The sequence below is a fragment of the Danio rerio genome, chromosome 14 (genome assembly GCF_052040795.2).
Source record: "Danio rerio strain M-AB ecotype USA chromosome 14, GRCz13ab, whole genome shotgun sequence".
NCBI classification, from domain to species: domain Eukaryota; kingdom Metazoa; phylum Chordata; class Actinopteri; order Cypriniformes; family Danionidae; genus Danio; species Danio rerio.
In genome coordinates, this window is record NC_141034.1 from 33,735,321 (window position 1) to 33,751,766 (window position 16,446).

The 16,446-nt window shown below is 34.8% G+C and overlaps 1 protein-coding gene across 15 annotated transcripts in view; it reads left to right on the forward strand.

Annotated features, from left to right (window-relative positions):
* Positions 1-16,446, forward strand: part of tenm2a (teneurin transmembrane protein 2a) — a 1,216,147-nt gene that overhangs the window by 1,029,036 nt on the left and 170,665 nt on the right. For 12 of the 15 annotated variants that reach the window (XM_087281568.2, XM_087281560.1, XM_087281559.1 and 9 more), the window contains one exon: positions 1,605-1,814. The exons of the other annotated variants lie outside the window; for them this stretch is intronic. In XM_087281568.2, coding sequence (XP_087137694.1) covers positions 1,605-1,814 — 210 coding nt within the window. The remainder of the gene's footprint in view (positions 1-1,604; positions 1,815-16,446) is intronic. 15 annotated transcript variants of the gene reach the window in all.

The following is a 16,446-nucleotide window of genomic DNA, read 5'->3' on the forward strand; positions in this document are numbered from 1 at the left end:
GGAATTATTTTATGAGTACATTGTGCCACATCCACATCACAGGGGACTTTTATGGTAAAGGTCGATATGAAATCAAAATTGACTGTATTTTATATTTTTTAATAAGCATTTCTGGTCTTATTGAGTGCAATTTATCAGTGAGAGAGAAGTATTTTCGTAATTGTTCATCAAAATGAAACAACTCGGAAGCAGCTTGCTATTAATAATTAATATTAACTAATAGCCAAATAGCTATTGTTTTAGGCTACTGTTGCAAATGCAATGCAACCTTTGTAAAAGCTTCCCGGTTAATATAATAAAGTTTACAGCAAATTGTGATAGATTTCCAGAAGCATCACCATTGGGATGGATAAAAATGTTCTCAAGGGTGAACTTGATTTTCAGCCTCCGTGTACTGTATCGGGTAAAATGCTTCTTCACAAATGGGTTCACAATGTTTCAGGAGGGTAGCAGTCCTTCATAATCCACTCTGAACTCAGATTTGAAATGCGTAATAATATGAAATGCTTGTTTTATGGCCTAGCCATTTGCTGTTATATTGATTTATTTGGAGACACTTACTATACAGAAATATTACAGAAGCATAATAGGATGTAAAAGCCATTTCATGTTGATTTTAAAGATTGCTATTGACGTAGGAGTGTGTAATATTTGTGTATTATGAAAATATGTATCATAGTAGTCTTTAATATTTTAATTGTTTTTTTTTTCAGTGTTGTCAATGAAATGTTTTATGAAACATTTTTGTTTATATCTGTGCAATATAAAAACCATTTCTGAATGAATCAAAGTCAGTGATTCAGTGATCCATTCATAAAGACAATCACTTGCTTCATTTCTAAATGAATCATTTATTTAAAAAAAAACATTTGAATGAGAGATTCAATAAATTACTCCTTAATCCTCTTATTTTTAGACTTTTTTTTTTTTTTTTTGTCCACAGGAAGGCATACTCATGATTTTTTTATATAGTTTTATCAAAAACTCCCCACAAATATTGACACACAGTCATGCCCAAATTTATTCATGCCCCTGGCAAATTTTGACATAAAATGTTTGTTCAAATGTAAATAAAAGTTGAGAAATACTGTATATATGCCTCTTGTATATCATTTTATTTTCTTTTGGGAGAAGCTACTCATTTCCGGTCCAAAAAATAAGTCTTGCTGGTTTGAGTATAAGTAACTTTATCTCAGAATTTGCCAGGGGTGTGAATAATTTCAGGCTTGACTGTATATATTGTTGTCCATTATATATATATATATATATGTAAGACATTTGAGTACTCTGAAAAAAATATCGCAAACAACTTATATGTGTTGAATTTAATCAAACAAATCTAATTAAGTAAATGTTCAACTTAATTTCTGTTTAAATTCAGCCTTAATAAATTGTTTACAAGCATTTAACTTAAAAAAAAAAACATTTCCAAGGAATCATCTTTGAATATTTTTTTCAGTGTACATTCAATCTCATAAAACAGTGTACTCTGTATTATGTTTATTTAAACTGTTTATGTCATTAGTTTGTCATGTCAGTATGTTGATATACCGTGTTGTCATGTCATAACAAGTGTCTCCTCCTTTTATCTGTCCATTCCTCAGGTCGTCCCCTCCCTCCCTCCACCGCCTCCTCCAGCCTCCTGCCCCCTGCTCCTTCTCCACCACCCGCCCCCATTCATCCAGTCCCGCCAATCATAAGGGAGTGTCAGGTGCCCTTGCTGGACAGCAGCTCCTCCCACACCATGCTGGAGCCCCACCCAGAGGACCAAATCTCCCCTAACTCATACCTGCTCCGGGCCCAGCCCCCCACCGGTAAGCCCCTCCCACTCATCTCTCATTGGCTGATGCTCCCCTTATCATCCTATTCATTTTGTTGTGTTTTAGCAATGGGTTGGCTAAAGTAAAAAAGAATATAACACCTGCAACAAAATGAGCATTAAAACCATACCCATACAGAACATTTTGATGAGATAAAATATATTGGTCTCTTTCACTTTCACCACACTTTCTCTCCCCATGGATCTTTTTTTTTTTTTTTCTCAACCAGTTGTAAAAAAAAACATGCAGATTTGTCTGTTAAGATTATTCAGTCACTTTTGTAATGGTTACAGTTATGTACTGTACTGTTCATAGTAACAGTGTTGTTACTGTTCACTTAAAATTAACACTGTAAGATTTGTTTGATATTTAAAATAAACCTGTAATAAAGTTTAAAAGCTAGAAACTTTTTGAAAAATGTTTGAAAAAAAAATTGAATAAAGTAAAATAGGTTTATTGCTGGATATATAATCAATAATTATATGGATAAATATGATAGGGGAGTACAAATTATTTTAAGTTACTTTAAAATATTTACTGGAAACAAAACAAAATTCAAAAATAATTTGGGATATAATTAATTACTATAATAGTATCTTAAGGGTTCACTTCAGCAATGTGGTAGATATTAAAGGGCCATGAAACCCCGCTCTTTTGGGTTCAAGTCAACCTCAGATTTTAAAAACAAATGCTTCATAATGGGCGTGGAGATCTGCGAGCAGAGGGAGGAGTGGGCGTGGCCGACAGAGCAGGGGAGAAAGAGGGGAGCGAACAACTGTTGACTTTTGGCTCACAAAATGAGACACAAACTGTGAGGAGACCCATGGTTTTATAGTTTATAAAGTTGAAAGAAATTGAAATCAAAATTGAAAGAAATGAACAGTAAGTAATAGAATGCCCTGTTACATGTGTTAGTCGTAATTTTATATACACAAAACCACAATTTATATCATTATAAAGATAATCCCTGGGTCTGAATGCAGAGACGATGAATAGCACTGCAGCAGGTCTCCAGCCATATCTATTTTAAATATTATCCCTGCTGGTAATCTGGAGGATTTTAAACATATGGCGAAAACAGCAGCACGGAAATAGGTTATGTGTCTAAAGGGTAACTAACTCAACTGTTAAAAGACAAAGAAGCTTTGCTGTATCGGCCTTTACAGCATCGCAACTTGTCAACATATACATACTACTGCTATTGTATCTTATGAAGATGCAGCAATTTGATTGTCTCACTTTTTTGTCTAAGACACTGTAAAAAAATCCACACAATTCCTTCAGGGTGTGTCAACACAAATAAGTTAAGGTAAATTAACTGTTTTTACAGATGTATCTAGATTGAACATAAAAAAAAAATTATTTGTTCCCCCAAAAGCATCAAGAATTGTTGATGCAGCTCATTTTAAAGAAGTAGTTTGAACAAGCAGGAAAACATTTAGTTCTCAAGATAAAACAGTGTTTAATTGTAATTGTAATTACTGTAATACTGTAATTATTTGGTCAAGCTTGCATTATAATCCCCCCTCTTACTTTAAATTGTGAGATTTGTCTGAGTGCACTTATAGCCACAGTAAAGATGCATTCCTGTCACACATCACACATGCTTACTTCAATAAACCAACAAAAAGCAGGTTAATGCATTTACACTCTGGCAGAAATCTGCGCGAAGTGCAAAAATATAGCTGTGACGATTGGTTTATGCTTAAGCCTTTTATGACCTTACTCCGATAAAAGAAAACAGATTAGCACATTTATATAACCACATGCACTGTCAGCTTATTGACATAATCAGGTTAAGATTGTGCATGTAAACGCACTCATTGACAAAACGGGAAGGTGGCAAATTGTTGCCTGCCTGAAAAAAAAAGGTCTGTGTGTACAGCCCATAACATGGAGGAGATGGTGTTTTTCATTTGTCATTTTGTCATGTTGCAGCTGGTAAGGACATAATGTTAGTCGTTGTCCCTAAAAAGGTCATTTTATTACAGGAATAGGTTATATTTATGACTAGAGAAGCTCAAGGTGACAACAAATGGATATGAAATCAAACAGCGCTGGTTTTCTTGCAAGGGCATTGCATATGGACCACTGATTTATGTTGTGGTGACTTATTAGACATTCACAGGTTGTGTAAAACCTCACTATATCACTGCCCAGACTGAACAGAATGTGTGTCTGAGTCGTCCTGGTACAGCTGTGCTCATTCACAGTAATTAATGCTCCGTACGCTCCACAGTCCTCCAAACTTTGCCCCGCATCCAAATCTGCAATCCAGGGGATATATTTAGCGAAGAGGAGGAAAAAAAGTTGTTAATGTAATTTCTTCTGGAATATAATCTATTGTTAATGGCATTAGCCTCTCCTTTGATCTGCTATAAATCTTTATTACGTCTGATCAGGGGCCCGAGTTCAGGAGCAACACGATTATAAACCTTTTAAAATGACATTACATCATGCCTCTAATTGGTTTACTGTTTGCTGCAGCAACATCAATCATTTGCAGACTAACCACGCTGTAAATAAATTCACTCCAACACTGCCAGCACCACGGCTCTAGAACGACACACCAGAAGGATTATGGATGAGAGAAGATCAAAAATATGAGAGGGGAAATCACAGTGTCTCTCAGTGCAGACGAGGTGACCACTAATAGCGTTATTGGGCCTGTTAGCAGCCTCACTTTCTCTTTTAAACTGCCATAAAATTTGCATTTGCTGAAAAGAAACTGATTTTTACTTCATCATTTTATTAAAGAGCTAAAATGTACAGTAATAGCACAATTATAAAATATGTTACTATCCTTGCTAAAACATACTGTACTAGCAACATGCTATTAGCATGCTAAAGTTTAACGCATCTTTATTTAGATCCATAGGTTCTATGTGATGTCACATAGTGGTGCGGCTGCTATTTTTTGTGACCAAACTGTACTATGCTGTCAATCTGCTGTGATTCTAAAATTATGATATTTTGAATTATGATATATTGCTTCAGTAGCGCCAGTAAACTTAACTACTTTCATGGTCACTTTATTTTGATTATCCGTTTGTTGAATTAAGCTACATTGCATCTACATGCCAACTAATTTTCATCAGACTATAAATAAACTGTTAGGTTGGGGTTTGGGTTAGTTTCTTATAATCAGTTAAAAGTCTGATGAAGGAGCAGTATCAACAGATATTAAGCAGGCAGTCTACTAATTCTCAAACAGACCATCAAAATAAAGTTTTACCCTTTTCATTAAATAAATGTGTCCTGATGTACTTGGTAATAATGTCCTTTACCAGCAGGTTCCGTGATCATGCTTGCGCTACTCGGCTAATTTTAAAAGTTTGTGGAGACAGTATAAACCATACCGCGTGACTTTCTTTACTACTGAGTAAAAGCTTGCTGTTTTTGTTGTAATTGAGGTTAAACAAAAAATAATAATAACCCTTTAACTTTTAAACAATATCTTACTCTTATTTGCACAACCTATAATAATAGAGTGAGCTGCTGCTTGTAGGATTTTCACTGCCATAAAAAATGAAAACATGCTGGATTGTAGACTAATTTGATTAACATCCCGTCACTCACCTGTACTGTAGATCACTGTTATGGATGATCTGTCCAGAAATGCCCTAGGATCTGTTTTCTATATTTATTAATGTCCTTATGTGCTGCTCTTTAAGAGAGTGCTCTCCCTCAGTTTGTTCTGTGTGTCAGAAACATGCAAGCTCCAAGTGTTATATGCTGTGTTTCTGACACAAATAATTATTGTGGATGGCATGTGTTAATTCCTGAGATGTACATCACTTTTTGTGATCAGGTACACTTCCTCTTCAAATACATTTTGACTGATAAACATGTCCCAATGTGTAGTAGTGATAATCTTCGCTGTTAATGCCCTGAGAGCTTCGCTGCTGTTTGGAGTAGATTGTGACCAAATTAGACACACATTTCATCAGTGTGGGAGGTTATTTCTAGATTCTGTGGTTCAGCAGATCACCAGAATTTATTTTCTTTAAATACAGTTTTTTGGGTGAGTTTTCTGATCACTATTAATAGACCATATGTCCTCAAATGTGTGGCCATGGCAAACAGTAGTGAAGCCATGAATATATATAGGAAAGGAAGTTGAGATAGACATGTAACAGATTGGAAGGAACAAAGCACAGTTCAAGGTATCATCAGAAGCATCATAATTATTTGTTTATTCTTTAGCAAAATATCCATTTCATTTAGTCTCATTTATTTGTGGTTGTTAGGGTGACATATTAGACTCAAATATGGTAGCGAGCATAGTGGAAGTGACATTTTTGGTCCCCATGAATAGCGCTTTTTGCAGAGTGTCAAAGCTTAGCATAGATGAAGAAAAGAGAGTAAATGCCATAATATTTCAGACTGTGGAACATTCCAACAATTGAGGCAGACAGGAGAGTAGTGTCCAAAGCAGGTGTATTTCTAGTAAATTAAAACAACATTCTAAATGTTGCCAGTATGACAGCAACATGCTAGTAACATGCTTAAACATGGCAGCAACATACAATAATAGACTTTGTCATAATGCTAGCAACATGCTAAATGATTCTGGTGTAACGGAGGCCTGGTGTAACAGTGTTTAGCCTCCTTGGTAGAGCACCCGACTCCCATGCGGAAGGTCGCCGGTTCGATACCAGCTCGGAGGGGGTTGGGTGGTGTAAGACCGGCGGGGTTACACTGGCAATACTTTAACACATGCTGCCAACTTGCTGAAACATGCTAGAAAATGTTAACAGTGTGTTAAAACAATGTGCTACGTTTTTACAAAGTGTCAATTTAGCTGAGCATAGATGAAGAAAAGAGAGTGAAAGCCAAAATATTGCAAGTGAGTAGTGTAGAAAGCTGGAAGCAAGTAGTTCTAGTAAATTAAAACAACACTTTAAACCTTACCAGTATGACAGCTCAGCATGCTCAAACATGGCAGCAACATACTAGACCTTGTCAAAATGCTAGTGACATGCTAAATAATGCTGGCAATGCTTTAACACACACTGATTACTTGCTGAAACATGCTAGACAAATGTTAACAGTGCATTAAAACAATGTGTTAAAGCATGCTAGCAGCATATTAAAGCATACTAGAACAAAGCAACTACCTAATGACACTTATCAAACAAAAATAACATAACCAAACAGCTAAAAATGTCTTTGTAGCCGCATAAAGCATTATTCTAAATACTCTTAAACACGCAAAACAGCTCAAAGCTTAAAACTTGCAGATTTTTAGGGTCTGTCTGTCTGTCTGTCTGTCTGTTTTTAACCAAAATCAATTTTAAGATAAGTCACTTAAACTTCTAGATTTTCTGGTCAAACTTTCTCAATCTAGCATAGAAGTTTGTCATCTAATCTGTAAACATGGATTAATTGTGTATATATTTTACAATCTACGTCACAGAGCATTGACAATAGAGGATGATGGTGATGGTATTCATAGCACAATCATCAGTTCTTTTGTTCTTTCATCATTTTAGAACTGCATTGCATTGTTGAATAAAGATGCTCTAATCAAGCTGTAATTTTTACAGAAAATATCATATTATTGTAATATCTATAGTTTTTATATTCTAATCAGTGAAAACTTTCTTCTTTGACTAATATACCATTTGTGGTGTTTGTGATGCAGTGCTCTTCATCACGTTTGCTACTTTGAATATTAGAGGCTTGCGAATCATTATTCCTATTTCATATTCTTTACAAGTTTGTCATATAGTTAGCATTTCCTTGATCTGATGACACATTCAGCTGTGAGGAGTTCCAGAGCTCGCAATTAGCCTGAAAATAAAACACTAAATAATTGGCTTATTATCATGTTGCCTTGAGCTTTAGATTTTGTGTACAAGTCCGAAGAATGTTATTTGAACAAATAAGTGTGTTTATGTGCGAGATTGAGATTGGAAATGGGTGTTTGTGTGAGTCCCAATTAGACGTCCTGCAATCTTGTTGAGGGTAATTTCTGTGCAGGAATTGAAATGTTTGGCCAGTAACCCAACGTAGCAAGGCTGAGAGACATTATAAAGAGTGGGTGATGTTTTTGAGCTTGTTGTGTGTCTGGTGAGTGCACTTATTAATGGCTGGTTTTAGATTTGAATATATAAAAGCTGGAGAGTTAGGGAAAGTGAAGTGTATCTCTTTGTTCCTGTGTTTATTGCGTGTCTGTGCACCAGTGAGCCGGAATGCGCAGCTGGTCTGCGTCTGTGCCAGTGGGTAGCGCTGACACTGGTGGCATGAACACGGTGCCACAGTCATTACTTGAGCTATTGCAGCTGTCAGTGAGCCCCTGTGACTGGCAGCCTTGCTGTGTTAAAGAGAGTTCTCTTAGAAAGCCTGTTTTTTGTGATTAAATGCTTTGTAAAAGTTATGCGATTTAGAAGCAGTTTCTTCTAGGCATGCACCCTACTTTCCAAAAGTTTGGGTTTTATTTGTAAATGTCAAATCGAATGTATTGTATGTGTGTTGTTATTTTTTTTGAAAGAAGTTACCAAGGCTGTATTTGATAATTAAGTTTGTTAATGACTAATACAATTACATTTTTTTTCCAACTGTCTACACACCAAAGCTTTTCTTGTCACACGATTTCTGAAACATCTCTCTCAAAATGCAAAACAACACTCCAAATATCCAAAACCAGAAGCTATTTCTTAGCCTTGGACTCTGTTTTCAATTGAATAAAACACTTGTTTTTAAAACACTGCACACAACTCTCGACCTAAAGCACAAAAGTCTAAGAGGAAGCTACTTGCTTTCTTTTCCAAACGCAACCAAACAAAATTCTACACTTATTCACCAGTTCACATACACACACGCACACAGACACACGCACACACACGCACACACACACACCACACACACACACACACATACACACACTTCTCAAATGTGGAAACCCTAATTTCTTAACTGAACACTAACCAATCACTGCTTTACACAGTATAGGCCAAAGGTGATGGGACAGCAGGCTGTTCTGGGCAAATAAAATAATAAATAACATCCACAATTTATAGTTCCTACTCTATACTCACCTTTTCTAATACCTAAATTCTAAATTCCTCTTAAAAAATAATAAAAGGAATTCTTCTGAGCCTAGTGCTGTAAAGTGTATGATGGCCAACACTACAATATGCCTGCATGACACCTCTCCTGAAAAATGAAGGATCATCTCCCCCCACCCCCACACCTTTTGAACAGTATAGTGTTATTGTAAGAAATAGTATAGTTTAATTACATATTATTTGCATATTTTTGTGCATGATCATGCTTTTTCCACTAATATATTAATTGAATTTTATTTTATTTTATTTTATTTTATTTTATTTTTAAAATACAAAATTGCTTTATTAAACTTGTGATTTGCGGCCCTTACTTAAACATCCAGCAGTTTTGTTGTTTGACAGAGATAGCGCCTAGAAAGACGCGATAAAAAGTTTAAACAAACATATTTAATTTAATTTTATTTCATTTCATTTCATATTTGTTTTATTTTATTATTCAAGTACAAAGTTGCTTTATTGAACCTGTCATTTACAACCCTTTTTTGCTTTTAAACAATGCAGCTGTTTTGTTGTTTGAGGTGTCAGAGAGTGCTCCTAGGAAGAGCTGTGTATGTTTGTGTGTGTGTGGTTGTGTGGCTTCATGTGTGTTTGCGAGGTCGGAGCACTACTGTTTGCGTTTCTATCCATTTATTATAAATGGAGAGTGTCAACTGGCTATTTTTAGCCCCTTCCAAAGTCACATACTCCTGCCTGTGAAATCAGCCGTAGATCCTAATGCGATGAATTTTTAATCACCATGTGCTTTGAAGAAATTCTATTGAAACAATTTAGTTTGTACTGGATGCCCTCTTAAAGCTAATGTTATGCTGTTTTGCGGGAGTAATTAAAGACGTGCTGTTGCATAATTGTTTTTGTTTTTTTAGCTATTGTTTTCATATTAGTGTATTTAAGCCTTCGTACTGAGAACAGAGGACTGGGTCTGTTTGTATGTGGGTGGGTTTTAGAGCAGGGTTTCAAAAGCCTGTTTATTTTCAGGCTGATTTGATGACTCTCTCTCAGACTGTTATTATTGCTCATTACTGGAGAAGATTGGGCCAAAGAGACTAAATGTGAGGTAAATCTTTCGTTCGGAGCCCAACACACAGCTTTCATTTACTTCTGTTACCACCAACCAAGCTGTGTTTTAATTAAACCTCCTCACAGAATAAACGTCCATGAGTTCAACTGCATGAACTCCAGACCAGCTGCTGTCCATTTAGTCTGAGGAAAGCATGTGAACGTTATGAGTTCAGACTGCACAACAGCGGGTTTCACACTGCGTGACTTACAATAAAAGAATCGTCGACAACTTTGACTCAGTTTGCAAACCACATCTCACAACCAAACACACACGAGAAGTGACATAGCATATATTTTGTTATTAACTACATATTAGAAAGAAGCATTTAGTGGGGTAAAATGTACTTATTTTGCTCACCTGGCCTCTTAACTTCTCCCCCAAACTCCCGTTGACATGCAGATACCCATACTAGTTGATGCTGCTCTCTCATTGGCTGTAGGCAATCGCCAATGTTATTTTCAGAGCTCATTTCACACAGAATGATTTGAATCACAGACAACTCCAGATATTTAGCATGCCAAATATGTCATGGGTGTCAGCCACTCATCTGTGATTCCCCCAGATTGTGTCTTTGATAGATCACACTGTTTGATTGTTACTCACGTGAACGAGCACCGATTTGATGCTTAGAACTTCCGTTTACAGCGTTTACAGCTGGTAAATCTTGATCAGAAAATGCTTGTCAATATAATTTTGAGTGGCTTACGGTGTTTTTTGATCCAAAACTATGATCTTGAACACTGTATGTTAAAGTGGGAGAGTATGTGTGTGTCAAACCTTTTGGTGAATTGCATTTGTTAGAGTTGGTTATATATTTCAAAAGAGAAAATGATTACTTTTGCGACGACAAGGCTTCATTTAAATGGCACAAGATGCCATCTGACGGTAATGGTAAATGACTTCGCAGCAGTTGTTTTCCATCACATTAGACCTCATTTTTTAAATAATCAGTCCAGGAGGTGGCGCTGATTGACAGCAGTTTTAGTTCAAAGACGTTAAAAGCAAGTAAAATAGATTAAACTATCGTTTCAAAGCTGTCCGAATGTGACTGTTTATAAGCATCAAGCTGCCAACTGGAAGTTTAAAGCATCCTCCTTACGCATACATGCATAATGGGTAGTTTTAGCGTTCTAAGAAAAAGGTCTACAATTATGTGAAAAATAGCAGAAGTACAGTGTTGGTAAACTTCTGGGTTCTCATCATTATCAATACTCATTGAATAAAAGCTTCAACCAAACATTTGTCAACAAACATCCAGGTATGTGTATATTCTCTTCATTTTTTTCTGTCTAATGGCATGGAAAACCTTACATTTTTCTTTAATTTTGGTCATAACGATAAGAGAAAGACGTCATTCAAAACAGTAAAAGTTTTTTTTTTTTTTTTTTGTGAATATTCAATAATACAACAAAACTTTGTTTTTTTGGGACAAATAAAACTTTCACTTAGTCATCTTAGTCTGCCTGATCTTCATGTAGAAATCCGTTACCAAAATAATAAATGAATCTCAGAACAAAGTCGACATGCACTACCTGCTGATTTTTTAAATGTTTTGCTGACAGATCATTTAGAATATGGAGGCATCATTGTTGTAAACTTTGCGAAAGAATAATATGTGCCACAATTGCATAACAGGCTGTTATTCTGATGATTTTTCACGCCCACAAACATGGCACAGCACAAAACAAAATCTGATTGGTTGGACCTCTCAGTCATACACTGTAAAGAACACTGGGTTCCTCACTATTCCTTCATGTTGTCCCAAAACAAATTAAGTGAGTTAGCATAACCATTTTTACAAATTTAAGTGAATTAAACTTAAAACATTAAGTTGTCCCAAAGTACATTAAGAATTATGTTTCAACTCATTTTATTGAGTAGTTATAAAAAGAGATTTTATTATTTATTTTTTTTAACCATCAGTCTGGGGTCTGGCCAAACGAAACAAGATAAAGTGAATTACGTGATGTTAAGCTAAGAAAAGATAAACATTAATTCATTCATTTGTTCATTCATTCATTCATTCATTCATTCTTTCAGATGAATGAAATATATTTTACAAACGGATTACTGAAGATAGAAAGACACAGATTTTATAAAGCCATTTGAATTAGTTGTAATACTTTTTTAGACCAGTGGTCATGAAAAAGAGCCTCTAAAAAAAAGAAAGAGGAAAAAAAAGAAAAGAAAAAAGCAGAAGTCCGAACTCCCACTGTTCCTCTTGGCTGCGGCTGCTGAGCGGGCATCCTTCCTTAGCATCTGACACTCGCGTTGAACCACAGAAAATATCAATAAACATTTTTACTGAGGCTGAGCCTGGAAAACAAACATGGTGGCTTTCTGTTTCCTCTGCCAGTAGGCCTCCGGAGTTCTACTGTGAAACTAATGCACTGAAAGCCAATTCCTCTCTGCTCGGCTCTGCCCAGCACAGGCACTGTCCCAGAAAGAGCAGGGGGTGCTTTAAGTGCTAACCTCAGGCACGCTGGACTGTGTCGGGATCTGCTTTTAGTAGAAATGAGCTGAGCCATGTAGGTTTGGATCTGTGTCAAACTAGATGACCTGCACGCTGCGCTGTTGAGACTGGCAAAAATGAAGAAGAAAAAAAACTAGTGCACTATGTTTTCAGACACACAAGCTGTCAGGGGTGTACATGTTTCTAGTAGTAAACTAATGCACAGCTCTTTCAGACCGAGCGAATGCGAGTATGCTGGCATGTAACCCATCTGAGCTTGAGTACTGTCAGATCACATTACTGCACGTGAGATAAAGTGAAATGTGTTTTTGGTGCATTCGGGAGAGAGAAAAAAAATTCTACTGTCTGTCTTCCTTTATAAATTATGTATCTATTGATTGGCTGTACCATGCCTGGTTGTTTTGCTTTTCTGTTTACTATGAGTTGCTATTAATGATGTTGTCATATCAGTTTTTGCTGGAATGTTGAGTGCAGGGTTGTAAATAGAATTGTAGAATACCTGGAGAATGCTTTGGGTTAGCAGTTCTGTTTATTGCTATGAGGGGAGATCAGTTCAGTAGTTAAAAATTGCATGATTTGAAATGCAATCTTTGCTAGTTTTCAGTTCTGCTGCCTGGAAGTTTGGAGGCAATGTGATGTGATGCAATGCCATGTGACACAGGAAAATATTATATGATGATAAAGAAATTCAACTAAAAATTATGTTATCTATTAATTAATTAATTTATTAATTTATTTATTTATTTGTTTATTTATTTAATTATTTATTTATCATTATAATTCAGTGCATAGATTTGAATTTCAGTTACATGTAAGTTTTTTTTTTTTTTTTTTTTTCATACAGCCTTGGTCGGGCGTGTCGGGTGGTTGGAAAGACCCACCTCTTACTTACAAAAGTCCAGAATTTGTCTCATGCATCAACTCATTTGTCCTATTTTGACTACTATGCCATCATAAATTGTAAAAGTAAGACAAAGATGACAGTGACGTAAATTAAGTCATCTTTCACAATGACCTACTGTATTGTTGTTAAATAGAGAAAATATTTTACAAGTAACTTTTATTCTAAATCTTGGACCTTAAAGGGGTCGCACACCAGATGTGTCACTCGACAAATTTAAGAATTTTAGAATTCTAAACAACCTTTTTTTTTCAGGTATGCACACCAGTGCTGCAAGTCGGCAGCTGTCCGCAGCGCCCAGCTACAACTCAAGACACTGCTCATATTTCTGCCATGCCTTAGAGCGACATCTGAATAGTTTCATATTAAATAACATTTGAATGTGTGCGTCTGGTGTGCCATACTGCCATGTGTACGCTGTGTCAAATGGCAGAAAAGAAAAAAAAATGACCAATAAAAAGATGTGAAGCATCATAAGTTAATTTTAAAGCTTTTAAAATGTACTTTTAATACTAATTAGGCTATTGTTGTTATCCATGAATTTTCAAATGCACTTTACAAGAGAGGCTAGAAAAATCAGGAAGCTCTACATTGTTAATATTGTTTTGTTAATTTTGTTATATTACTCAAGTAGCAAAATTCTCACAGGAAAGTTGAATGTGCTGGCCAGTTTGTTTATGCCAAATAAATGACCTGCCTTAATAGGCATTTTTTAATTTATAGGGTTAACAGATTCATTTTTGCCCTAATAATATATGATGTGATAAATTTGTATTTTAAAAGTTATAAGTATAAATAACTTTTTTGTTTTGTTTTGTGATTGTTTTTTTAATATTTCTTTATTTTAAATCTTTAGGAAATGTTTTTGACACATCACAAATTGTAATTATGGGGACCTTCCGAAAAGCTAGTCCAGTTAAAATGGTCCTTTAAATGTTAAAAAATTCTGTATTTAAACCTCATAGTTAAATAGAAAATTAGGCATTTAACTGCAAAAAGGTCCACATTTTGAGAAAAAAAAGAACTACCCCTTTCACCTGGCTGGCTAAGGGGCTGTCATAATAAAAATGTATTTTATTAAAATATTGATATTTTCTTAATAACTGTTTTTTTTTTTTTTTTTTTTTTTTTGAGTAAACAAAATTAAACTAAAAACTAAAATTGGGTTTGTTACTTTAAAAAAAGTGTTAACTAAAAACATGTACAATTATTATTATTATTATTATTATTATTATTATTATTATTATTATTATTATCATTATTATTATTATTATTATTATTATTATTAATATTAATATTATTATTAATTTTATTATTATTATTATTATTATTATTATTATTATTATTATTATTATTATTATTATTTCAGCTAGTTGCCACTAATTTGAATTTAGATATAAACTAAAATAATTTTTAAAACTTTTGATTTAAAATGAAAAAAGGAATAATAAATAATAATAAAATTTAAACTCCAATAGTACAGTAAAAAATACAATAGTTATATTATTTTATTGGTAAAAATATTATTTTATAGTATATTTTTGTTCTGCAACTGATGATGGACCTCCACTGTAAATACAATAATAACAAACAATAAATAAATAAATAAATAAATAAATATAAATAAATAAATAAATAAATATTTTTAAATACATTTATAAAAGCACTTATACATACATATAAAAATAAGCTATGCAACTTTTAGCTCAAGTTATAAGATACTGTTTTTGAAATCCAGATTGTAGTTAAGTGAAATTGCTTTAATGTAAAACTTTTTTTTTTTCTTTTAACAGCAATACTGTCCTTGCTAACAAGCCAAATTTGTACATTTTGATTGTGTATATGCAAAATTCTGTCTAAATGATTATGTGCTAAAAGAGCCTTCATTTTCCATTCAATTAATGTGTAGTCCAGCATACGGCAAGCAGGCAGCTGTACTCAAGTGGCTCTGATCTGGGACGTGCTGTATATTGTGTCTAGCCTCACTGCAATCTGCAGAGAGTTCAATCCTGGCACTCGCACTGGTGAAAGCCACCATGTTATCAGTGAAATTGCTGTGAAGGGGTTCTTGTTTTGGCCTATAAGAGTATAGGAGGTCTCAGCGGCTGTTTTCTAATTACACTCTTTTATTTATTCACAGGCATATTCTACTGAAATCACACTCTCTTTTACCTCATGTGGTTTAGGGCCTCTTTTATCATCCCAAATTGACATTTATGTTCTCGCTCCTTTAGTTTTGCAAGGTTTTCAGCACTTATGTCCAGCGGTTCACTTCAATTTATGTTGTCATCTCCGTGCTGTTGTTGGTTTAACTGTGGCCAAACACAAGAATTGGACTTTAGATTTGTCCTTAAATGTAAGCATTTCAAATATCTTGATATGTACTGTGGGTGTTGTTGATTTATGCCTTAGCGCAGAAAAAAAAAAAAAATTATTTGTTTTGTATGAAAGCTAAATAAATAAGCTCACCACTGATGCATGGTTTGATAATACAGGACATTATTTGGTCGAGTTGTAAATATGGAATCATCACATTGCTGCAGTAAGGAGCTGATCACACCGAATGTGCTTTTCCATTCAAAAAAGTACAAGAAACCAAAAAGAAGTGTGGCGTGCTTTTTATGTCACTAGACAACCACTGAATCAGCTGTGTATTTCGTTGTTGATGTACAATTGCAGGTACAATTGCGACCACTAGTCTCTCCTCCATCTTTAAAGTCTCTGAAGTTGTCTTGATAAAACAAATGCTGCGTCCCAATTCGCATATACTATGCCCTAAAAGTTTGTACTTTTTTGTGAAGAGAAAATATTTACACTTTTGAGTGTGCAGCAGGGAAATATACAAGCTTTAGGACACACTACGACCTTGTTAACAGATTATTGTGTTACTTAGTTATGAGCCCTGTCAATCATCCACTCATCATTCACATTTCTGTCATATGTATTTTCCTACAGTATTGGAAAAGCAGCAGCAGGTTGATCTCCTATTCACAAGTCTTTTATCCAGAGCAATTTCCTCAGGTGTCAGGTGGATAATTATGCATTTGGAAGTTAATGTTTTTATATAAGTCAAGTATTGTTGTCCCAGATAAAATATAACACAGAAAATGCAACTTAAA